The following is a 25551-nucleotide window of genomic DNA, read 5'->3' as shown; positions in this document are numbered from 1 at the left end:
GGATCGGGACTTTTTTGTTCTCATGTTCTCTAAATTTAATCAAAGCTATAATCTTTATAATAAAAGTGAAAAATAACAGTAATAAAAAAAAAGAACAGTAACAGTAAAATTCTGCAACTTTTTCTCATAGAAGAGCTGCAGCATATTTATTAATTTATCATAGCTATGCTTTATTTATATGACCAAAAAGTAGCATCAAACCATCAGATATAAAATCTCTGTCTTTGCTATTTTTAGATTTAGAAATTATTTTATTTTCATTATGATTTTCTAAAAATTTCTTGAGGTTTGGTTTCTTGCATTCATTTTTGGTCTCTCAGATGTATCTAAGACTTCCAAGAGCTTTCTTGTATGCTCAAGTATCATAGCCTTTTAGGCCATTTCTGAAGGGACTTGGAGAATTTGTACTTAAACTTTCAATGCACTGCTTATTTTAATTGAAAAAGTCCTTGCCCCATATATATGAAAGGACCTAAGTCACAGCAACACTGATCCCAACTATTCCTAATGTCTAGGCATCCACCATGGATCTCACAAACTCCTGGCATTTTCCTGCACAACATGTGGAGAGACTTAAGTGTTGAGTAATCTCTTAAGATTAAGTGTTGAGTGACTCACAACAGCTCGCATACTGAGTCAGATCATGGGCCATCAAAGCTAGTCAATAGGAAACTCAAAAGGGAGATGTGTGTGTGTTAAAACAACTCCTCCCCACTATGTAGGTACCCACCTGCACAGTTGTAGAAGAGGTGGCAGGATTTTAGGTATCTAAATCACTTCACCAGTAAAAATGTTGGTGTCTGCATACCCTCAGATGCCAAAGTGGATTAGGCAGGATTTTGTAGATCATAATTTTGATCCTGGCCAGCTAAACTTGAAGTTTCAGTTTAAGTGCCTTACTGTTAGGGTTTGGGGTTTTGGATGTTTTTTTAATGGGGCTGGCCATTTACCTTGCTTTGATTTCTCAGTATATGAACTAAGGAGAAGGTTCAAGGTGTTTGAAGATTACTCCCAAAGGTCTATCCAGTCCTTTCAACATGTACAAGTGCTTTGGAAAGGCAAATGACTGCATTGATATTCAGTTAGAATATGTGTGAGTCCCTGATATAGACCTTGGCAAGCTGTTAGAATGAGGTAGAAGGAAAAACGCCAGCTCCCTGTCCGCATATTCAGGCTAACGATCCCTGTGTGAAGCAGACAAACGTCAGTTGTTCAAACTGGTGTCTGTATTTGATAAATACACTCAGTTTTGGCCTTGGTTGGGCTTGAGGATAATTCACACTGTAGCAATTCAAGCTGACTCTTCTTTGTCTCCTGACTGCCCAGAGAGTTGAGCAGAGCCAACTTTAGAAAATAGGTCCCTGGAAAAATGGTCACTTGCTTGGGACAGCACTGCTGGGGCTGGCAGCCCACACAGAGCCCAACATGTCAATGCCAGAGCCCTGAAAATGGTCTTGCTGTCCCTGCAGCTGGGCCATTCCTTGCAGCAGCAATTCCTCTCCCACACCCAACAGCACTAGTTCCACATCTCCAGGGCTAGCGAGTTGTATTTGTACCCTTGGGATAGCTAAATGCAGGTCTACCTACACTTCCGTGAGCCCTGAGCCAGCTCTAAAGTGGAGTATGAACAAACACCTCCCTCTGTCTCATCTGCGCTGTTTCTTACAGCATTTCCAGAGCCACAGACCAGCACAAACCATTATATCATCTGGTCTGACCCCAGCAATAATATAGGTTACAGCTCGCTCACCCATTCACCCTTTTAATCTAATGCATAATTTTATCAGTTTCTTAAGCTACCAGAGTTAGTCTGTTAGATCATTAGTGAATCAGGCAATGGGTAGGACCTTTGCAGATGGATTTTGGTAAGTAAAATTTGGCAAATTTCGCTAATGATGCACTCCAGCAGCAATATATTCTTTGTTCTCCCTTTCTTTAAAGGGCATGAAATTAGTGAATCAGCTTTAACTGTATTTCTTGTCAGCATGTCACAACCTCAGTGTCCTTTTAATTGTGTAGGAGCCTTGAAATTGTGATAGTTAGATTCAGTGCTGAATTTGAAGGAAGCATGAAGTGTTTTCTGGACTTTAGCACTGACACTTATGTGCACCTAGCAAATGCAAAGCTATTAGGAAACAGCTCCTCTGGAATGACCCCATATATAAAGAAGTGTTAAGAAAAAAGGACTTTTTCCCAGTGGGCAGGACTGCCGTAGCAGTTCTGATGGCAGAAATGGAACATCACTCCTTCTTTTTCTGTTCACATTTCAAATGTAGCCGTCACTATAGTATCTAGGCATCAGTAGGAGAACTAAGAGGACTGAGATTAAAGAAGCTGATCTGAGCTGGGTTAAATACTACCTGTATTGATGGCCTGGCAATTGTTGGTCCAGGCATTTGTCAGGAGGAAGGGACAGGTGTACATTTCAGTATTTTTTTGATGCATAAATATGAAGAAGGTACTGTGAGAAAATATAGGCCCATAAATTTGGTTATTTTCAAATTATCTATGTATTTCAATCCAAAGGAAAAAATATCTCAAGAACATGAAGTAACAGAACTATCATTAGTACTCCTGTATTTTTTACTGTCAGGCAGGGAGCAGGAGCTTGAACCCTGAACTTCCATCACACACTTATTAGACAAATTTTAAGATGAGTTGTGATTTCAAAATGTCTTCCAGAAAGAGAGAGAGTATTAAATTCAGAATACATTTACAGTCAGTTAAAAGCAGTTAAACTACAAGTGTGCTCTGAAGTCAGAACACAAGCTATAATATCATCATCTGACCAAGCTGTAGTCACTTGAGTATCTCATGAGCTGGTGTTCAAGTTGCAAATAGCTGGATGCTGTGCTAGAGAGACTCAGATTTTCAATCCTCTCTTCTCACTCTCCAGATCGCTGCCTAAATCGGGGAGTTACTCCCACACCTCACATACAGAGTCTGCCTGGGATATGGTTGCTTATTAAAGGCAAAGCTGCCATTACAGCTGCTCTGATGTAAATCATTCATATCTTTGGCCTTGCCCAGATGTAAAACATCAAAGAAGCTGAATTACACTGTATGTTTACTGTCTTCTTCAGTGTATCCACCACACATGAAAGAGACCTAGTAATGACCCTTAAAATTGTAGTATTCTGTCTGTATGCAGAGGACTGACACTGGATGAGGAAGAGAAATACAAGCTTTTTGTTTTTAAGATCACCTTTCCTATTTGCCAAGAAGAAATGTTAAATTCGATATAATGAAATATAAATTAAACAAAGCCTTGCCAGGAAGATGATTATTTACTAAATAAATTCTAGAGTGGGGGAATAGAACAAATATGACTCACACAGAGCAAACAAATCCTACACTGGGATAAACACTTCAAAACTAAACTCCACTTTAAAAAACAACACAGGTTTGTAGGAGTCTTAGTGCCGCTGAGGATTTGGGCTTTTAAATCACTGAGAAGTTTAAAGATGTACTCTACGTGAAAGAAATGAGCAAGAAACAAGCTACAGAATAAATCTGAAATACAGTCTGCATGTAGGAGTGTCTCTTCTCCTCACATACAGAATTTCAGCTGCAGTCAGTGAAGTCATAGGTGTGTGGGAAGACTGAAGAGTCTTATACCCCAGCAGTGGTTCCCAGCTGATTGGGAAAGTAGGCACTGTCACTTAACAAACTCAGTAGGTAATGCCAAAGAAGCTCAATGGAAAGGGAGTTAAATTGCATCAAGTAAGAAGAAGAAGGGGGAAAAAAACCAAACACGAACGCCCAAATCAAACTACTCTGCTAAGCCAGCTTGAAGGTAGCTAGTGTCTATGCAAAATGTGGGATCTTGGAAAGGTCAAATGTTATTGTCCAATGAAAAGTTAAAGGGCACTGAATAAAATTAATTAGTTGTTGTTGCAAAGCATCTAGACAGTCTGGGAACCGAGCCAGTGTGAACAGCAAATGATCAAACAAAAATAATGCTGAGATTTCTGCTAGGAGAAAATAGGAATATTGCTGCCTTGCAGCATTCTCATGTAGCTCAAACAGCAACAAACAGGGAGCAGACCAATAGGTTATAAATGCACAGTAAAGATTTATTTGCTTAAACTGAGAGGTGGTGTGATCTGGTGGGATGTACCTCCATCCTTTAAGGGAGGAAACCTTGTGTGCTGTTTCAGTTTTGCTCCAGACTTCCTGTGGGGAAATGTAGGCCCTCCTTTTGAAGCAGGCAGTGAAATAAAACATTGAGGTGCAGGGAACATCTTCTTCTCTTTGCTGGCATCAGTCTGCAACATCTTACTCTTCAAAGTGTCACTGACTCACTGAAATGGATTTTGTACACCCCCTCAAGTTAGTCTTCTAGCTTGCGTTGGTAGATTTCCTGGGTTTAGGTTGAATTATGACTCTCTGTGTTGCTGGAGCATTGCCTTTAGGTTGTTGGTTTCAAGGAATCAGAGCTTGTGTCCAAAACTTCAACTTTTCCTCTTGCAAACCAAAATGCAGCCCATTAGGTCACACAATGAGCAAGGGGAACGTGCCAGCAGGAGGGACCGTTGAGCAGGCTGTACGAGGGATGTGTCCTTTCAGAGAGGAGCCTCACCAAATGACATACTTCTAGTTGAATCCTTGCCCCAGCGCTGGTCCCATGTTGCTGGTCGGCAGGTCACAACATTTTACAAAGCTACCAGCAGAGCTATGGAAGAGAACAAGCTGTGAGAGGTGGTTCTGTGCTAATCTTATGCAGCTTAAACAGGTCTGGAGTTTCTGGGATCACCCACCCTAAGACGGAGCTATGGCTCCACCTATTTAAAAGAAACAGAGCTCATTCCTCAGTGGGTGGGTAAATAAGGTGGCTTATTGCTCATACAACAATTTCACAGCTGCATCAGCGATAATTAGACTTTGATATATCTCCTTCAGTTCAGTGGGATTTTACACTAAATGCTTGACTCATTAGTAACTTCAGTGCATCATCCCAGTCCCTAACAAGGTGTCTCATTGTTTGGAAGGAGGAATGATATAGCAGAAAACTGCTTTTGACATGCTTTTGGCAGACTGAAAGATATTTGGTAACACACTTTAAACCTCCTTTCCTTTCCTGAAACTGCAGGAGAGAGGGTCTAGCTATTTGACTTTTCACATAGTCAGTGCTGAAATGTTCAGGTACCACAATAAAGAGGGCATATATTTACCTAAGGTAATATATTAACGAGAGATTCTATTAGACCTCAATTTTCAGGACATGCCTTACACTCATTAATTTAATATTAATTTGCATTTAGCAGCCCTAATGATTATATAGGTCAAGAAAACGAAAATATCTTTATTCTCTGTTTCTTTATCTCCTTAGAGTACGCTCGGTTTGAGGCAAAAATCCATGACCTGCGTGAGCAGATGATGAATCACAGCATGAGTTCTGGGTCCGGCTCCCTGAGGACTAATCAGAAGAGGTCACTGTATGTCAGGTAAGCAGGGAGAGCTTTCTCCTGGGAATGTGTTGGCAGCTACCTTGTCTATGTGTTGTGGATTCAGCAAGGTGGGAAAGAAGTTTCAGGAACTGCATTGAATTGAACTGAGAAATGCATCAATCTTACAAGCACAGCATCATTAATGTGAAAATTGGATAAAGCCCTATTGCTTAATCCGATTGTTTCAAGCCATTTTCAAAGAGCACTATACTTTTATAGTGATTTGGTTTTATGAGATGAAGATTTCTTACCAGTTGTCAGCTCTTTCGATATCTGAGATGGATATTGTGGTGTAGTGACGCATTGCGTTTCTGTGTGAGGTCTTGCCCAGACATGGAATCGTTGTTCTCATAAAGAGCACTTTTTTCCCAAGACCTTGTTCTTACAAAGCAAGGACTATTGTATGCTATTCTAAATGCATGACAATCTGCTGCTATCCTCTTGCATATGTTTACCCTTCGATCAGTCTACACTACAAAGAATTTACCATCTACCTAGCAAGATCAAATATGCAGATGAGATGCTGAAGAAGCTGATGTATATAGCTTAAATGGGGTAGTCAATAACGTAGGAACTGCCTAACTGTGAGCCAGGCGGTAGCAGTGGTTATAGTTTTGCTTTGACTGTGCAAGTCTATTGCCATAGCCATTGCTGGGTGAAAGACTGGGTGTTGCCCAATTGCCCCTAGCAAAGTTCTTCCTGTCACTCACGCCTTTTGGGACTTGGGGAGACTATGGGACTCTGTGCCAAATATTTTAATAATCTTAATAATTATGCTTCTCTAGGCTTTTCATTTTCATTTTTTTCCCCCCATGCTCAGCATATAATTTGAAATTCCTGACAATCATGAAGTAGAGGGAAGCAATTTGTCAGCCTCCAGGCGGTGATAATTATTCATGGGGGAGCTAATTCAGGTGATAACATTGCAGAGATCCAATTAAGGCTAAATTCTACATTTTGTCATTATGCCCTCAGCATGAAGGGATAAGGTAGCAGAGAAGGAAGGGAAAACTTAAATGTTAGCATGCATGTCTTATTCTAGTGGGCAGCAACCACATGAAGCCCTGATTGGTACTGCTGCCAGAAAGAGCAAGGACTGAAAGGATATGGATCACTGTTACCAGTGATCTTGCTGTTGGGCAAGGTCAGATTAGAAGTGTCATGGTTTTCGATGCATCTCTAACCTTCTCTGACCTCTCCGGCTTTGTGTTTACTTCTGGAGCTATTCTACCTGCAGTAGGTTTTTTCCAGACCAAACACAGAGTGACTTTGTTGTCAAGAGCTTTGGTCAGCTCCCTGAATTTGCATTTTATGAAAAGCTACAGTCATTGTACACGTAGGGATATATCCAAGCTTACTTTGCTTGAGGTAAGCCAGGAACCCAAAATATGGGGAACAATGGTGCAAGAAGTCCAAGCCAGTAACCGCAAGTCAATTCAGGTGTACACACAAAGGGCTAACACAGGGTCCTGAACAACTTACTGGTTTGAGCTGCAGCAAAGCTCAATTACCCCTGTATCAGCATCGACCTGGTAAGCCCTGCTGAGAACTGAGGCTTATTTAGCTTGCACACTGAGCCAAGCTAATATATCTGTGCTGCATCTGGACTAGCCTAGTTCTTCTATATGGTATTGCTCTGCATGCACCGATGAGCCTGGTTTTCTCCTAGTTCATGAATTCTGGATGTGGTCTGTCTCACTAAGCTGATATGCCCTGGTGCTTCACTGCAGGAATCTTTGATGTCTTAGCTGCATATCTAAATATCACTTCCCAAACCATAAATGCAAAAACTGTTCTCTTATTCCAGAGTCATTCCAAAAAATGCCCCAAACCTTTCAAGCAGAAAACCTCAAAAGCTTCAGTCACTTTTGTTAGCATTAATTTTTTGCAGTCAAACCCACACAATTGGCTGTGTCCAACTCTGAGAAGTCTGTTTGAGAGGCTCTGTATTTTACCTATTATTATAATGTGTTTGTAGTGCAGCAGAGCCTGCAGCATTGTGCTAGGCACTGTTAGTTCAAATCATATACACTAATTACAAAGGTAGCTTATGTCTACGTTAGACACTAAGGAAAAAATGAACGTGGGCTCAGAAATGTGCTTTCAGAGACTGAAATTTTCACTTTATGGATAAACTCTTTACAGCAAGGGACTCATGTAAAAAGTCTTGGATTTAGCTTTTTTTTTTTTTTGTATTCTTACAACTCAGGACATTTCTGTTTCAATGGATTATTTTGGTCAGCATGTGCAAGAGAACTAGAGGCAAATTACCATATGCTGCAAATCTGTAGCTGTAATGCCAAGTTTATGATTCAAGTTTGCTGTTTGCCTTTCTTTGGGATGTAGTGATTTTGCTGTCCTTCACTGAGTACAAGCATAGTTATTTTTTAGCCAGAGAGCTTAATCAAAGTAAATAACTATGTTCTAGGCAGTGCAAATAAATAAATTAAGGTTCATATAGGTTGTAATAATTGAAAATAAGTGTCATTATCTGCTCATAGAAAAGCCAACAGAAAAGAGGGTGAGAAAAAGCAAAGCTCTGTAAACAGATTTGCCAGTGGATGCAGGGTTCATTGAATGCAGGGTTTTCTTCTTTACCTTACAGTCTGTGATTTCCCCAACCAGCCCCTACTAAAATAGCATGGCATTTTTAATTGAGATATATAAAAGAAGTTATATTAAATGAAGTGAGGTAAAATTTAATATGGGGATAGGATAATATGGGGATGTAGGACTAGGTGTAGTTGGCTGAAAGCAATTAAAAGTCACACTTAAGCAGTGTATACAACCACAGGAAAGCAATCAAGAATTATTTGTTCAGAAGAAATTGTGTAGCTGTTTGACATGATCTTTTATCTGTGCATACTCTGATGTTTCTGATTTTTATTATTTTCTTTCTTTCTTTATCCCAGTTTGTCTTTCTGATGCCTCCTGGAATATTTCCCAGGAATTTCCTGAAAATTTTTTTCACTACTACCTGTTCCTTTTGTATCACAGACCCTAGATCTCTGTTTGGGATATTTTCAGAAAGTCCACAACACTAAAGGCAAAGAATGGGACTTCAGGGGAGGACGGAGCAGTAGGAAATGCTGTTAACTCTTTTGGGAGGCCACATCCTCTTTGATACTGAATATCTTTGTTGAGGAAAATAAATACAGAAAGAAAAGAAGAAAGTGAGAGAATAGATATGAAACATAGTAAATTTTATTATTTATAATTTATTTGTTGGTGAAGGTGAGTGAACTTAATTTGAATTCAATAACTGAAATGAGAGGCTAAAAAAAATTCTGCTATTATCCTTTTTAATTCATTGGAATTCAGCCATCAGCTCATGATTAATGAGGAAAGTAAACAAACCCATCACCAGCTAAATGCTGTGCTATATACATACATAGGGGGTTTTTTAGTGTTTCTTATACAAAATCATATCTTCCTTTTTGTCTTTGTGGCTCAAGGTTTTAAAATCTGCTCTGGTAAGTTTATATACTTGGTTGTCTTGAAATAGATACGTGCTTTGCTTTGTCCTTCTAGGTCCAGATCCATAGTCAAATTTTTCAGGCTACATGTGGTTACTATTGATACTCTTAGGAAATGCCAGATCATGTTATTTAACCCACAGGCTATGGAACATGACAGCCTTTTGAAGAGTTACACATCAGAGAAGTACAGTCCTTTAAAATTTTGGTGAATGCAAGCAGCCATTGAAACTTTAGTATAAAATTGCCAAGCTTTGGAAGAAACTGAGAGCTTAACCATGATGAAGGGTTTTTCCTGTTGATTAACTAGATTCCTCCTGAGCTTAAAGTACTTGTGATAGATTTCTGATGGCAGAAGTAGATACTTCAGTAATTGCTACTAGATATACAAAGAAAAGGTTTTCAGGAATCACCTGGTATCCAAGAATTACCTTCTTACAGTCTGTTGTTGGTTTACAGATTAAAATTAGATAAACTTAGAATAAACAGTCACAGCACTTTAAAATCTTTATTCAAACCAGACAGCTTCTGAAATAATATCTACAATTAAAAATTCCAATTGTCCAAAGCCACAGACAGGTGCCATGGAGGTGTATCACTGCAGAAACAATTCAAAAGCTTCACATGCACCCCAACCCTTTCATTGCCACTTCACGGTTTAAAATCTGTTCAATACCATTGGTGACCAAACATCATTCCACCTAATCATGGCTACTTGTTGCCCTGTATAAAGGGACTGGTTGAGCTTACTGAAATGCAGATATTTCAACTTCAGCCCTACTTTTAAATATATCAGCGCAATGTGAATTGTACAGTTGGATGTAAAGGTGGGTATGGAAATCAGAGCTGGGACAGGGCTGGATCCAGCTGTAATTTCAGCAGAAGAAGTGGTTCTGCAGCTGCCTCTCCACCAACTGTCCAGGGGAGAACACTACAATGGGAAGTGTAACCAAGGGCAGAGCCTCTTCCCAATAAGATCAGGAAGTTGAGGATCAATCTTTTTGTTCCAGCGTACGCTGCACTAATTATAAAAACTGTGCACAGTGCAAATAGGTGCCTCTTAGTCCACTACATTTTTGTCTTCTTCTAGCTGAAATTAGTGCTAAGCATTTCACAGCTTTGATAGGTACGTGCTGTACAAACACAAAGCATTATATGTTAAAAATGAGGGCGTTCTGGTTCATTTTTTATTGAGCCATGAGGAAAAGAATCTGAAGATTTGCCATAGCTACTTAGCAGCAGCTGAAAGGAAGTCAAGGTTGAGGTCCTTTGGGTTGTTAATCCAATTTCCTGCACAATGAATTCTCCATTAGATGTTAGACACCTTTATACACATTTCCTGAACTTCTTAGAAATCAGCATGATGCCATATCACTTAGAGAGACTTTGATTTTCAACAAATCACAAAAATTCTCACTCAGGACCTTTGTTAATTTATAGTTGAAGTTTGGCTGAGGCAGTCTGTGAAGACTGAATCTGGTATCTGGGGCTGCTTTTATGTAATATCTGTTATAGTCACCAAACCTCCATAGGCCAGTGAGCATCAGGTGAAGGCTCCGTGGGCAAAATTCTCCTGGGAGAGCTGCACAGCAGGTTGCGATGCAGTCTGAAATCCGCATGAGAAATGCAATTCTTGGAGACATTCTGGTAGTGAAATCTGAACACGTGATAACATCAGACTGGGTGAGGGAAAGCTCTACGATGTAGATCTGGAAGGAGAAATGTGATAAAGATATAATTTCATGAGGGCTTTTCAGAGGGAGGCACTGAGGGAACCAGAGAGAGAGGTATGAAATCGTCATACCTAAATACTCATTGCAAGGAGAGAGAATTTATATATATATATATTTTTATAAATATATATATAAATATATATATAAAGAAAATCCAAATAGATATATGTTAATGTTAAATATATGCTATATCCACATATACATTGAGAACATCTTCACTTAAGCTAGTTGCCTAGTATCTCTCTTGAGTCAGTGGAGTGCACTTGGCACCTTCAGAGTACAATTCATCTCATCCAGAAGTAGACATCTAAAATTGCTCTGGCGAATCATGCCCTAAAAATGTCTTGTTTCTCACAGTTGAGTGGAAGGAGCCTCAGGTGATTAGCTGAGATGTAAACATCTATATTAGAGACACTTAAAGTTGTGTGACCTGAATCCCACCCACACTGAATGTCTTTCTCCTTCTCTCTCTCTCTCTCTCACACACACAGAGTGTGCATATACATCTCTTGAAGAAGCTGTAACATCAGGCGCTCATGGCTGTTGTCTGTGAATGCTTCTGCTGTGTGTTTCAGTAAGACACTGCAACATAGCTTTGAAACACAGACAGTGTGTTTAAACAGGCTGGTTTGTTCCCCATATTCTTATTCCCCAGGTTTCCTTCTAAATTCATTTGCCACTTTCGTTAGCTCTATTGAGAGCTATTGAGGATACACATGTGTTCAGTGCATGGTCATCAAGCTGGATGAGTTTATGATTCCAGCTACGGCATCACACCGTACATTTCTTTCAGCTTCAGAGCACTGTAGGTCAATCTAGATTTCCAGACACTGAATGTGGGTGAGTTTGGCACCTAGGCATTGTTGTTTGATTTTGATGGGGAAATAGTTAGAGCTTACATAGCCGTGCCTGTACTTTAATGGCATGACAGAAACTATCGGAATTCTCTTTACTGAACAGTAAGTGGAGGAAAGTGGAATTTTAGTACAGTTTGTTCATTTACCTTGGGTTATTCTTAGTCAATTGAATTGGTCCAAATTATAGTACAGAATGGAAACATGCATTCAGAAAATCTGTGCTAGATGGCATAATAGAAAGCTGGGTTTTGTGACAGCATTTAGCAGACATGTTTGGAAATGGTCAGATAGGTATGCACATAACTACACTCGTGCAATGGGCTGTTGTACTTGAAATGCCATTTCAGACTGGAAAATTGAAACTTGCTTGGGACGTTACTCATTTCACATGTCCTGGTTAAGTATGAGTTTCTGAATATGCAATTACTACTTTTTAGCTGTTCTTTTTCTGAATACAGAGTCTTCTCCAGATCCTGCTGGCACCAGTATTCTCAGAGTGAGAGCTGCTCAGATTCAGAACCAAGGAAATAGTGCAAATCTTTATTTTTCAAAGCAAGGAGAGTCACTCTGTGTGCTTGAAAGACCTTTCCCCAGGTGGATGTTCAGGAGCTGAACCAGTATAGTTGAATAACTATTCACTCAGGTCTTTATTATCAGAGATGCTGAGGAACAGAGAAGGATGACGGTTATGCTGGAAGACAAGAATCACCTAATACAATGGGCAATAAATCCAGTATTATTTTGAAATTCATGTTTAGAGCAAAAGTATCTGGCTCACAGAACCTGTGTTTATCTGTAAAATGAAGAAGGAAAATGAGACCAACTCTTGTCTTTGGCAATGCAAATATAATGTTTTCTTGTGAAACGCAGACTGTTTATGTGCTTGGAGGATCACTTTTTTGGCATTTACAAAAAGTACTGTGTTCCTCATCCTGCTGCACTAAGTGCAGACTAAATGAGAAATTTAAAAATTCAACTAAAAATTGAAGAGCAGGGTATATCTGGAGAGAGGTTGGGTTTTTTTGAGGTGGCCTCTCACTGATGTCAGCGGAAGCTGTGAGCTTTTCACACTTTATGCCCGTGAAGTTTTCATAGGTCCTTAACTGAAGTGCCTTAACTAAGACACACAGCAGTGTTGCCACTCAGTTGAAAGATGGATGTGAGAATTATTAGTCTTCGAGTATTCACAACTCAAAGGCCTTTAGGCTTAGAGCTTGATGGCATTTTGGTGCTAAAAAAACCACCCTGAAATGTGATGCTGTAAATACAACAATCTATCTCACCTATACCCTAGGACTGTGAAAATCAATATATTTGATATATAGTTATTTGAAACTATTAGCCACCTCACAAGCTACTACAGTTTTTCCTAACGTTTCCTACACTTCTTATTCATCTGATACTTTTTTGAAGTGTTGGTGCTAATGAACAGTTAAGGAAAAATGAGGTTAGTTTGCAATTTTTAATAATATTTCACAGACAAAGAAAAAGCAGTTAATGGAGAGTGAAAACTGAACATGTAAACACATCAGTCAAAACAGTCTCATCTCTGCTTCTGACACCAGCTCTCTCCTTCACATCTTCATGTTTATCAGATCTGCTAGTCTTAGGTACCTGGTATGAAATGAGTCCAACAGATTCCTTCCTGAGACGCGGTCTGAGGCATCATTAGCTGCAGCATGAACCAACAGCCCAGCAAACCTTTTATCAAGGGATGATTCTCCAGTTGTGCTGAAAAGGGACAAAAACAGATTTATTTCTACCTGGTTGTAGCTTTGCAAATCATTGAATACTTTGTGTTCAAGATTAAGAGCTAATGCACATGGTACTGAGCATCTTGAAGGACTGAGCCCCGCATGAATAAACCGCAGCCTACAGTAATCTCAGATAACAAGCTCTGCCTAAAGTTCAGAATATAAAACAGAATATAAAGCAGCTCCTTATCAAAGTCATTCTTGTCTAATTCATCTTATCTTTACATTATCTGTAAAACTTGTTAGATATGAAATAACCGGCTGAGACCTGAAATCATGTCCTCAGTGCTGAATTATTAATGCCTGCTGAAACAACTTTTCTATTAGCAGCTTCAGTAGGAGTAAGTAGTACACACTTCTGGCCATTTTTCTTATTGTTCTGTTTCATAAGTTATTGAAATAATGTCCCAGAACAGGTAATGTGCTTGACATGTGATGTCTCTTCTAAAGAAGCAGCACACCTTTTCTTTTCCTAAGAGATGCTTTAATAGCTTTTCATTGCACATATATTCTGCTTTCCAGTTCCCTAGTGGGACTGCCTGCTTTCTGGTTCGGAGCCTCATGCAGCAGGAAAGTGTCAGCTAGAATAATTTCCAAGCCAGAAGATGATGATGAAGAATTTGGCCACGTGTGGGAATAGGATTTGTTTGAAATGTCTATAACCAAGACAGTCAGAGTTTCAGACAGCCTCATTTCTAAGCAGAGACTCAGAACGTGATCCGTCAGCGCAGGGGGGGTAAAAGTGACAATGAAGATAAACTGTCTGTGGCTTAAAATGGCTGAAAGTGAGTCAGCAAAACATGCATTTAAGCTGTGTCTGTTCTATGTGAAAAAAGCAGTTATCCAACAAACAGTTTCTTATGATGTTTCCATGTCAACAGCTATAATAGGACACCGTCAGTTCATGCAGTTCTCAACTGGAAAAGTACAAGACAGTAAGTTAGATCATGAACATACAGAATAAAACCCATTGAAACAAAAGCTTGTGGGAATACAGTCAAAAGTGGGAAATCTAAATATGTGTATTGGCACAGCGCAAGCTAGCAGAGGCTCTTAGCACAGTGACCAATGTGAGAGAAAGAGATAAGACTGCTTGGCCCCTATTAAAGAGTTTTCTACCTGAAATCTTATGTGGAAAAGTTATAAAGACCCTGTAGAACAGGATCTCCAAATTAGCTGCATTGGAACAAAGCTGAGAACAGTGTTGAAACAGGACATAACCCTGCTGAAAACAGCAGTGGGGATTCCCATTTGGAGTGCCTTCCAATAAAGAGAAACGAGGAGGATCTTTTGTCTCACCACAAGGAAATCCATCTATGAGAAGGGACCCCAACCAAGCTAAGCAATGAGACTGAGGGAGTGCCAGTGGGCTTTGCTAACCCTTTTATTTGTCAGCAGAAATAGAAATGATTGTACTAACTACAGTGAGCATGGGAAGGATGCAGGGACCTGCTTACCAGACATGGGGTTCATAGGAAGCTCCTCAGCAACTCCATTTGGTCATTCCCTGCCACGCCACTCTTGTTAACAGGGAACAAAGTCCTGCAGCAGAAAGTCTGGGACCTCCCAGGCCTCGCTGGTATCACGTTGAATAGATCCTGGTTTAGATGCGGCTAGTTTGCTAAATTTGCTGTGAGTGGTGGTTGTGTGGTGCTGGTTGACAGGGGAAGCTGCTGCCCAAGGGAACCCAGCTCAGCGTGGGGGTACCCGCCCCAGCAGGCTGACGTGCAAGTGCGGGTCTTGCACTGCTTGCCCCCTCTCTGTCCCTCTCGCACACCAGCCTAGGCAGGTGGGATATGATCCTATCTGAATGTGCCTCATATTCAGAGCAAATGGAGTAAAAAAAAAATATTTCAGAGATTAGCATATCTGTGTGTGTCTTTATATATATGTGTGCGTGTGTGTGTACATCTACATTCTGCAATGTCTCCAACTTCATCTCTTGTGAAGACTCTGATTGTGGGTCATGCTTTTCTTACAAGTATTTACTCTAATTGCTTATCTACAAATGTAGAAAATAAAAGAAGACTAACAAACAGAGCTGTCTGGTGGAGTTTGCCAGATGTTCCTCACTAAATAAGAATTAAGATAATGAAACATTCACCCACTTTCCATAAATTCCATTTCTTTTTCTTATGCTTTTCAGTTGACCTTGCAGGCAACCCCATTCCTTCACCCAATATAATGCGCTGCTATAATTATCAATACACCTGCTAGCACCACATAATACCAACTGCTACATAAACCACTGCTTACAGAGAAGGCAATAGCATGTTGCTATTTCTGCTCCCACATCTTCCTCCTAGTTGTTCAAAAGGGTCCTGGCACAGTGGGCAGCAGCTGAAAGCTTTGTGAAAAACTAGGACAGAAGCAGTTGCTTGATGGAATACAAAGATTTTTTGGTAACCTCATATTTCTAACCACTTATATTTTAGTTATGCCAGGTTGGAATAGTTTTTACCTTGGCATGCTGATAATGATATGTCCTCTCCATTTCCAAGAAGTATCAATATTCTTTTCTTTCTAGAAGCCAAAAAGGTCTGTAATTTTCCCTTTTAAAAAGCACTATCTTTGCAGGCACACTTTCTCTTCTTGATGTCCTTGAGACATTTTAGACTCCAGGTAGAGGTTGCAGTGACTGACTGTTGTAATTACTCCTTTCTGCAGAGACTGTAAGACAATTTCTACAGATAAGGATCATAGGTTATCAATCACATAATGGAAGCTCAGCCTAATGGCCATCAAGCAGTATTTTGCCACTTTCTTGCAGATGGTTCAAGATACAAAGCCACAGTTCAGTCCTTTCGGCTGTTCCCCTCTGTACCCAGCCAGGCAGATTTTGTTCGTCTGTCAAGATCCGTGTTGCTGAGAATACTTGAACTATTGCTGAACTTGAACTTGTACAAGAAGTAAAGTTTAGATTTGAAAAACGTCCGTTGTTTCTTCAAGTATTTCTGTACAAGGAAACGGATATCTATGTGACCTCATCTTGAAAACAGATTAACTGAGACTAAACCGAATCAAAACCCTTTTCAGTAGTACTGCAGGAAACATGGTAGAAGCAATGTTTCTAATGTGGTTTGCAGGTTCAAAATGCAATCACCCTTTCAGTATATCAGTATAAGCATTGAAAGTGATTTTGTCCTTTCTACACGGGCAGTCAGAGCATTGCCACATCCACGGAGAGCTATTGCGACAAGAAGGCTCTGCTGCAGGGAGAAGCTGTGAATGTAATGTCCTGTGAGATGCCCTGGAAAGTACATTTACTCTCTGAGTTATTCCACCCCAGTGTCTCATTCGGATACGACATTACAGATGTATTTTTATGACATCCACTTAATTTAATAGCAGATTTATCACATTATTAAATAACTTAGATTTTAATACTATATATTGTTGTTGTTTAGTACTCTAGTGTCTGGGCCTGATTTCACACCTCCCCTTCTTTGCAGAAAAAAGGATGAGCTACACTGGCATTAGCATGGTCAGAACCAGGATCCTAAAGCCTCTACCAGAGTTATGAGGAATGGCATGGTTTCAGTCCATGGCACTTCTTCAAATCTGATTCACATGGGTTTCATTCTGGCTAAAGTTAGCCCCAACTAAAGTGCAATTAGACTCATCAGTCTTTACCCTGGTTTCAAGTCAGAATCATGAGATGTTCCAGGACTAAAAGTCAGAATTCTTCCTTCATCATTGATATTTGCATGGGGATTCAGCTTGAAAGTCTCATGAACTTCAGCAGATCTTTCAGCAAAACTGAACTGGGCCTGAATTTTCTTGTTAAGTCTCTGGAAATCTAATCATCTACTTATATTTTAATAATTAATTCGAATATGAGTAATAAAAACAAAATACGAATTAATAGAAGTGGACCCTTACACGCTTCATATTAATTTGTGTTGGGCTTACTATTCAGCCAGATCTAGTGGTTACTGCTAGAAGATGATGGGTCAGTTTGAAGTCCACAGCTCGCAACATCTCCTGATGCAAGTGCAGTAACCACAGGCATTCAGCACAGGTTCTAAACTCCCATGAACAACACAAATGAAGCCTGGCAGCCAGGCGAGTTTCGCTGGTTTTGTGGCAAATAACAGTTCTGTTACGTAAATCTGATCTCATTCAGCAAATGCCCGAGAATTTATTTCATTTATATTGTTGTTTGCTGCTAAAATTCAGAAAATGGTTAAAGAGAACATCATTAGAAATGCAAGGATTTCTTTTAAATTTCTTGTCCTCAGTAATCGATTTATCTGCCTTTGTCTGTCTGCTGCACAAGTAGTAGACAGTGATTCAGTTAACAGTAGTCGCTTATAGGCTTCCTTTAAGAATATCAAAACAATTTTGAAAGTTTGGATAAAATTCACCAGAGAGTTTTGCCTTTAAGGAGGATTGCAGCAGTTTTGGCTGCAAGAAAAAAATGTAAAAGAAATAACAATCAACAGACAGGATATTTTTATCACTGAAGGTATGAAATAATAGCGAATTTGACTGAATTAATGACCTGAAAATTATCCAGCTGAATGCAAGGACCATTGCTGAATTTAGAGCCTGTAGAAGATGAGGTTGTTTTCCTCTTAATAGAGTGTGAAAGAGTTGTGTGGTAGGTGCTTCTTAAGCTACTTTAGTTTTATTTTTTCTGTATTGCCATGCCAAAGCCATCAGGCACTGGACAGACATAAGAATATATTCCTTTTTAATGTGGACAGTGTGCAGAAGGGTCAAAGTTTCCTTTCCCTAAACTTTTTAATTGCTATAATTTCCTTGGTTCAGTGCAGCAGCTCTTAATTTGCATTAAGATGAGTGAAAGGAAAATCCCTACTTGGTTTGTTGGGGTTTGAATTGTTAAGAAAGGACACTTCAATTATACTCAGGTTTCAATGCTGCTTTTTTAGGAAATTTTATACAGGTATTAAGTTGCTGTGTTTGCACTTTTTAGTGTTCCATCTCTGGAAATGCACTACGTACCCCAGTGCATTACATGAAAGACTTGTATTCGTTTTTCTACGAGTTGCCTTGGGTTCTAAATATATTCCAGAGCTGCAGGGAATATCAATTTGAAATGGGATTTTATTATATTTGGGAAGAGCAGACAGATAAGTATATGGAATAAGGGAAATATTCTAAATGTGTTTATTAAACATTCAGTAATAATTATGTCTTCTACAAACAGCAGTAAAACCCATCTGCAGTCAGTATAACTAATGGTTAATGTGGTGTGAATCAAGGAGTCATATGCCATCATAATTCAGACAAAAACCTTAGTAGTAACAAGAATTTTAGTCCAAGTTACTATTTAGAAGTGCTCTGCCTGTTTGAAGAACACAAAGAATTTTCCATCCTATCTGAGCTCTTCCTCCAGGGAGATAAGTGGTATCATTCTGGAATTGAGGAGCTCAGGTTCTGCATTGATTTAGGACCTAAAAATACACAGTTATATTGTTAGAGAGATATGGAGTGATGCTGAAGCACTATGATGAGCTGTTTGTTCATTGTAGGACACCTGCTTACAGTTACTGGAGATAAATAGATTTTGAATAAATCATCTGAGACTCTCTAAGTCACAGAACTCTGAAGAGTCTAAGGTCAAACTTTATCTGAAATTTCTGAATTAGATGTGTGAAAAGAGGTTGGATTTTTTTTATTGCAGCCAAGGTGGAAAAGGAGACTCACCAGAGACAATTTTTCTAATGGGATCAGAAGAGTACTTCTAATGCTTAAGTTTCAGGTCAATATGACCTAGGCTCTCGTTGTAGCTATGATGTGTCATAAATAAGAAAACCCCAACAGGTTTAAGAAAAGGATAATCCAGTCTCTCGCTCCCTAACTTCTGTCATATTATTAAGGTACTGGAACCACAAATCATGAAAAAGCCATGTTGACTCAAATAAACTCCATGGAAAACACATCACCATATCCTTTCCTTTGAAAGCATATCACATATCTGGCCTTTCATCCATTTCTGTTATGAGAGGCAGAACAAAGAAAAGTAAAACGCTATGGAGTTAGCCAATAGATTATGGAGTGCTATTATTTCTCTGCAGAGCTGTTCTGGAAATGAGCTGATAGCAGTCCAAGCTTATTGGAATCTGATCTGCCTCCACCCTTAATCTAGAGGTATAGCCTTCTAAGTCAAGGACTTTGTCTTTTCAGACAGCAAAAAGGGAATATTTATTTTAATTGTGTCTTTATTGCACACCAAAAAGGCTATACCCACAAGAGAGGCTCAGGAGTGCTGAGATGTGGGCAAAAACAACACTTGTGCTCTCTTTGAGTACTGCTAGAAAGTAGACTTACTGGCATTTAGGTCAAATACTTCAGTAAGATTCTCTCTCAGTGATATTTATACCAGAAGCATTACAATCTTGTGAAGTCAAGCACTGGATAGGTTTTTCTTGATGTGCTTTACCTCTGCTCACCCTGTGTACATGATAATAGGACTTTATGGGGTAAAGTTCATTTTAAAAATCATCTATGCAGACTATTCTTGGGAGAATGAAGTACCAACAGAAGTAATATAGTCTAATTAGACCTGGTGAGGAATGTTTGTATGAAAATATAAATACTTTTTAAATAGTCATCATAGTCTGGGACTTAAAGATTCTGTATTTCTGTGAATTATTTTTTCCCTGTGTGTGTACAGAATAATCTAATCATCCCCAATTACAAGAATAATTGAAACTTTGAGCTGATTAACTAATTTTAGAATTTATTTTCTGATTTCTTAGCATTTTTCACTGATAAAAGCAGCCATCTACTAGGCAGGCTAAAGTTTCCTCTGCCAATATTTTGTTTGACATAGACTTCCCTAACGGCTGATTAATTGGTAATTGTGCTTGGTAAAATAAAAAATTAGATGTTTATAGTTTTGGGTTGCTGAGCAATCATGCTCTGTAGAAGGGGGCTGTTCTTTACATTTCCTGAAAGCCTATGGAATTGTACCTCATGCTTTAATGGAGGAAGAGCATTTACCGTTTGACTCCAGTGCATTTGCAGCTTAAAATTACAATAATTGAATACTTATGATGGCCTCAGTCATCCTGCTTCTCCTACAAGCAAGATAAAGTAATGTTAGAAGGATGTATTTCCTGTTTCTATTCCCTTCTAGGTCCCTGATGGGAATACCTTGACTCCTGGGGTGGAAATGGCTCCTATTCCCATTACACAAGGGTTAAATGCCTCCTGGAGCACAAGTTCCCAAAATGGACATGGAACAAGGAGGTGGCTTCCCACAGTGAGGAATAAACATTCTTGTGGATAGTCCCTGTATATTAAAGGATGGTAGACTGTTAAACCTGCCCGGAACATTTCCACATAGTCACCACTACAGACATATAATAATGGATAGTCCTATGGTTAGATCAATAGTCTTAGATTTAGAGAGCTGGAGTTTGTTTTCCTTCTCTACCAGTCCATTCCCATGATGCCCTGGGATCAGGGCAGTAGGATCAGGCACAAGCAATAACCCTCCTGCAACTTTGCTGCCAGGGCCCATGGCTGGCTCATGCCTAGCTTTCCATGCTCCAGGACTCCCAGGGCCTGCAGAGCTGCTCCCCAGGGTGTCAGTCCCTGACCCATGACAATAAGGAGGTTAGTCTGTTCCAGGTGCAGGACTTTGCACTTGTCCTTCTTGAATTTCACAAGGTTCCTGTTGGCCCCATCCACCAGCCTGCCTTGGTCACTCTGGATGTCAGCCCTGCTCTCAAGTATATCAGCTGGACCCAGTGCAGTGCTGTCTGCTCATTTGATGAGAGTTCACATCTCGCCTCCTCCAGGTCATTGATAAAGAGGTTATACATGAAGGGTACAGACCCCAGGATAGACCCCTGTGATAACTCTTCTTCATACTGTCCTCCAGGTAGAGTACAACTCATTAATCACAACCCTCTGAGGCTGGTATCTGGCCAGTCTTTTACCCAACTAGTTGTCTACCCATCCAGACCATAATGCCCTAGCTTGGATACAAGAATATTTCAAGATACAAGAAACAGAAGTCTTGTTAAGGTCGAGGTAAATGACATCCACTGTTCACTTTCATCACAAACACAGTCATTTTATCCTAGATGGCCATCAGGTTGCCCAGGCATGATTTACCCATGGTCAGTCCATGCTCACTGATTCCAGTCCTCTTTTTCTCCTTCACATGCTCAGAAATGTGATCCAAATAGACTTGCTCCTTGACTTTCTTAGGCCCAAAAGGAAGGCTGACCAGCTGGTAGTTCCCCAAATCATTTGGCCTTTTTTTGAAGATGGGTTTGACACTTCCAGTCATCAGGGACTGCCTCTGATCTCCACAATCTTTCAAAGATGACAGAGGCCTGGCTGTGACATTGGCCAGTTCTCTCCACCCCCTTGGACACAGCTCATCAGGTCCCATGGACTTGCATGGGTCAAGTTCAGTCCTCAGCCACTGCTGGTCAGTCTTATTCCTGAACCCCATCTCCAAGCACAGCATCCTGGGAGACCTTGTTGATGAAGACTGAGACAAGGCAGGCACTGAGCTGCTCAGCCTTATCTGTGTCTGCTGTCACTGAATCGTCCACCCCATTCTGCAATGGACTCACATTTCCTTTGTTCAGCCTTTTACTGCCAATGCAGGTGTAAAGCTCTTGTTGATCTTGACACCCCTGGCAAGCCTCAACTGAAGCAGAGCTTTGGCTTTCCTGAAACCATCCCTTACATGTCTGGGCAACATTTCTAAATTCCTCCTTTGTAGCCTGTCCCTGTGTCCACCCCTGTATACTGCATTTTTGCATATAACACAGGGTGCCAGTGATCCAGCATCACACAGTAGTATCTGCCTAGTAGCTCAAATTTTTAAAAAAGTTCAAGTTGCATCTTTCTTTTACTCATGTTTTATCTGTTCTCCATACACTAAATCATGGTCTTCTGCAAGTTATTTTCCATCACGCCTTTTTTATGCTCTAATTGGTTAACATACATGAAATATACATATAAGCTGAAATCATTAACATCACTCTGTTCTGTTCTTGCTTTATCTGTCACTTTAATGCTATATTTGGATGGTTCCTGGTCTTCACATCCTTCTCCATAGTATACCGCAGGTACCTTGTGTAGATTTCCATTAGTCTTTTGATGAACTACAGGCATCTTGCTCATTAATCCGTTATCTAAGAGCTCATCAGTCACGCTTTTCAGCTCTTCATTACTTCAATAGCACAGCTACAGTCATTGTGTTTCACATCTTTCAACCCTTCACAGCCATGCTTTTGTGTCTGTCTGGAACTCAGAGTGAAGTGGATGGCATTTTGGCTGGCTAGGACTCAGGCTGTAATGCACAAACCTAGAGGATATTCACTGTGATTATAGTTACAGACATCTATTATTTTGGGGGGTTGAGTGAGAAGCAAATTAGTGAGACTCCACTGTTCAGTACTTGTTCCCCAGGGCAATGTTTTGAAATTATAGTCCATCCCTTGATATACATTTCCACCCTTGCAGTCCAGTTGTGTATTTCAAATGAATTTTTCTAGCTTAATTTGGATTCAGTCCTTGCTGGTTTTAGAAAGAATGGGATTACACTCCTCTAAAAGATTACTCCATTCAGGTCCTTGCATCAATATGCAAATAAAATGGTAATTGAAAAAATACACCTTTATCAATGATGTATTTTAGTGTTCTAAGAATTCTGCTCAGTTGAATAACATCACAGTTCACTTTGATATAACAAGAGCATGACAATAAATTCTCATCCATTCAATAATCTGGCCATTTTCTCAAATTTCATAAGACATCAGTTAAACCATAATTAAACCATCACGAATGCCTTCTGCTTCCAGTCTGTCTTCTCAAACAAATCACCCCTCATAATTAATTAAGTGGGATGAGGGAAACAAAGGAATTTTAACTACTTGAAAACATATTTCTACACCTAATAAAACCATACAAATAATGCTGTTTCAACAGCATTCTTTTCAGATTCATGTTAACTGGAAATGAAGAAATGCTTAAATTGTAGCAAGGCATGGTAGTGTGACAGTCCGCATGTTTTAAAGTTCTGATTTTTTCAGGCTCTCCCAGACCTTTATAATAACATAAATCTTTTCATTGCTATCACATCACTCCTACCTTATTTTAAATCCTATTCTCATGCTTTTCCTTATGCTATGTAGGCAGAAGATAATCTCATTTTATTTGGTAAACCTCTAGGTTTTGTTTAGCAAAACTCAGGGATGAGCTGCTCCTCTTAATGACAGGGAGCAAAGTAAGTGAGCTTTGAGATAATCCCATTTGGTGGCAGTCTGTGAAGGAGGTTAATGCATTTTTTGTAGGACTTTCCCAGTATTTGGTTTATTGTGTTTGCAGCAAATAGTGTTCTTTACCTCTTTTATCTCTTAAGGGAAAGCCTATGAGACTTCTTTCCATGACACCATTTTTAAAGTGATGTATTGATTTATTTTCATTGATCTCACTGCACAGCGTTTAAGGAATTGATGTTGCCATTCAGCAACATGGCACACTCTTGTTCTCCCTCAAGTCAATACAAAATGGGTCAGACCTTGAACCACTACTCTCCATACTGAATAGTTTTCAGTGTCACTCAAGGAGAATAGACTTCTTGGTCAAAGTAGAGAATTTAGCAGCCTGTATAAAAAACATTATTGCTGATTGATGAGGGGAGAAACTTGGAACTGACTTTGTTAAAAGCATTTTCCAAGGTGGCTCGTAGGAGTAAGCAATCCTTAGGCAGCGGGGTGAGGATGCAGAGGCAGTGAGCATAGCTGACTCAAATTTACCTGTAGAACTGATAGAAGTACACACAACTTTCAGGCCATATTATGAGCTACAGGAGCCCAGCTTTGGCATCACAACATCTCATAAAACATGGTCTACAGAGGGTGATCCAAGGTGCCTAACTTAGTTACATAAATTCTGTGTACCATAAATGGAAGTGTTGAGTAGGGAATTCAGTTTTGCTGTGCTAAGCAGGGAGTTTGGCCAAATGCATCCTTAATGGAGCTCCCTTACAGAGCACGGCAACACCTTAGGGGTGAGTTAGGTTCAGTCACTCTGCCCTGGATTTAGCTTAGAGGAAAAACTAAATGCTGGAATATGTCTGAATTCTCATTCTTGCTGAAAGCCTGGCTTCAGCCTCCGTATTAGGTACTAACTCTTCTGGGAATTTGAGACCAAAGTTGTACAAGTGAGGATAGCCACTTTACTGAGCAGCAAAGTCTGTTTAAAATGTAAGAGGAAAAGATGGTGGTGTTCCTCACATTTTGCAAAACATTTTGCAAGTGCGTATCCTTTTTCCCTGCATTATTGTTGTTTCAGTTAAAGCCAACCTGCAATCACTGATGACAGTCAGGACAGCTCATTTGCCACTACATTCCTCAGCCTTCAGTTGAGGGGTCTCCACCAAATTCTTCCTCCCAAACTTTAACCTTCCTGACCCCTTGGTCACACTGCCCTTTCAAGGGAAGGGGTGAAAAATGTCCTTTCCACAAATGGCAACCTGGTGGTTAGGGCACTTTATGAAGATGAGAGAGTTTTGGCTTTGAAACCCTTCAGTCTGCTGAGGGAACTGCATTTATATCTCCCACTTCCTCAGTCAATGGTGTGGCAAAATCTTGAATTTCCCATACTCAGGTAAGTCTCTAACCACTAGACTACTAGAAAAAGGTAAATATCACAGCTGCATTTTTGAATGGGAATAGTCTTTCCTGTTGTGGTTTTTCTGCATTCACTTTTGTATATGTTTGTTAGGCATATTTGAAGCACAATAAGATTGACCCCTTTAGGGTTTAAAAGCAGTCTGGATATTTCTCTGCTTTAAGTATGAATTCCATAAATGTTTAAGTGAGAGAGAGAGGCATCCAGCTTCTCATAAATATGTGAGAGCAAATGTAGTCTAAAATACTTGGTCTACTGAAGGGAGTAGGAACTCTGAATCTTGCAGTAAGGCCTTGATGCTTAAAATCCATCTAAGTCCATTTTAGGCATTAAAAATAACCAGTCTGAATCTTGTTCTCAACTTTGAGTAACCTATCAGTCTCCAGAAAGTTTCATCATAGACTGCATTCAATATCCTTTTACCTTACTGTACTTCAATTGACTATCAAAGAGGTAAGATTAGAAATGGTTCTGATTTTCAGGATCATCTGAAGCTTTCTGAATAGTTATCATCAAGAAAGTCCAAGGCAATTACAATCACAGTCATAGCTATATCTAAAACAAATCACATGCCAGTCTGGAATTTCATGTGGCTGTAGAGCTCTCAGAGCTGCCATTTTCTCCCAAAGAAACCCTTAAACTAGCAG

The 25551-nt window shown here is 39.7% G+C and overlaps 1 protein-coding gene across 8 annotated transcripts in view; it reads left to right on the top strand.

The window, feature by feature from the left end:
• DLG2 (discs large MAGUK scaffold protein 2) overlaps positions 1 to 25551 on the top strand; it is a 1049275-nt gene that overhangs the window by 945584 nt on the left and 78140 nt on the right. For all 8 annotated transcript variants that reach the window (XM_072850809.1, XM_072850805.1, XM_072850803.1 and 5 more), the window contains one exon: positions 5333 to 5447. In XM_072850809.1, coding sequence (XP_072706910.1) covers positions 5333 to 5447 — 115 coding nt within the window. The remainder of the gene's footprint in view (positions 1 to 5332; positions 5448 to 25551) is intronic.

Source organism: Ciconia boyciana, chromosome 1 (genome assembly GCF_034638445.1).
Source record: "Ciconia boyciana chromosome 1, ASM3463844v1, whole genome shotgun sequence".
Classification (NCBI taxonomy): domain Eukaryota; kingdom Metazoa; phylum Chordata; class Aves; order Ciconiiformes; family Ciconiidae; genus Ciconia; species Ciconia boyciana.
Note: the sequence above shows the minus strand (reverse complement) of the source record. Positions and strands in the feature narration are given on the sequence as shown.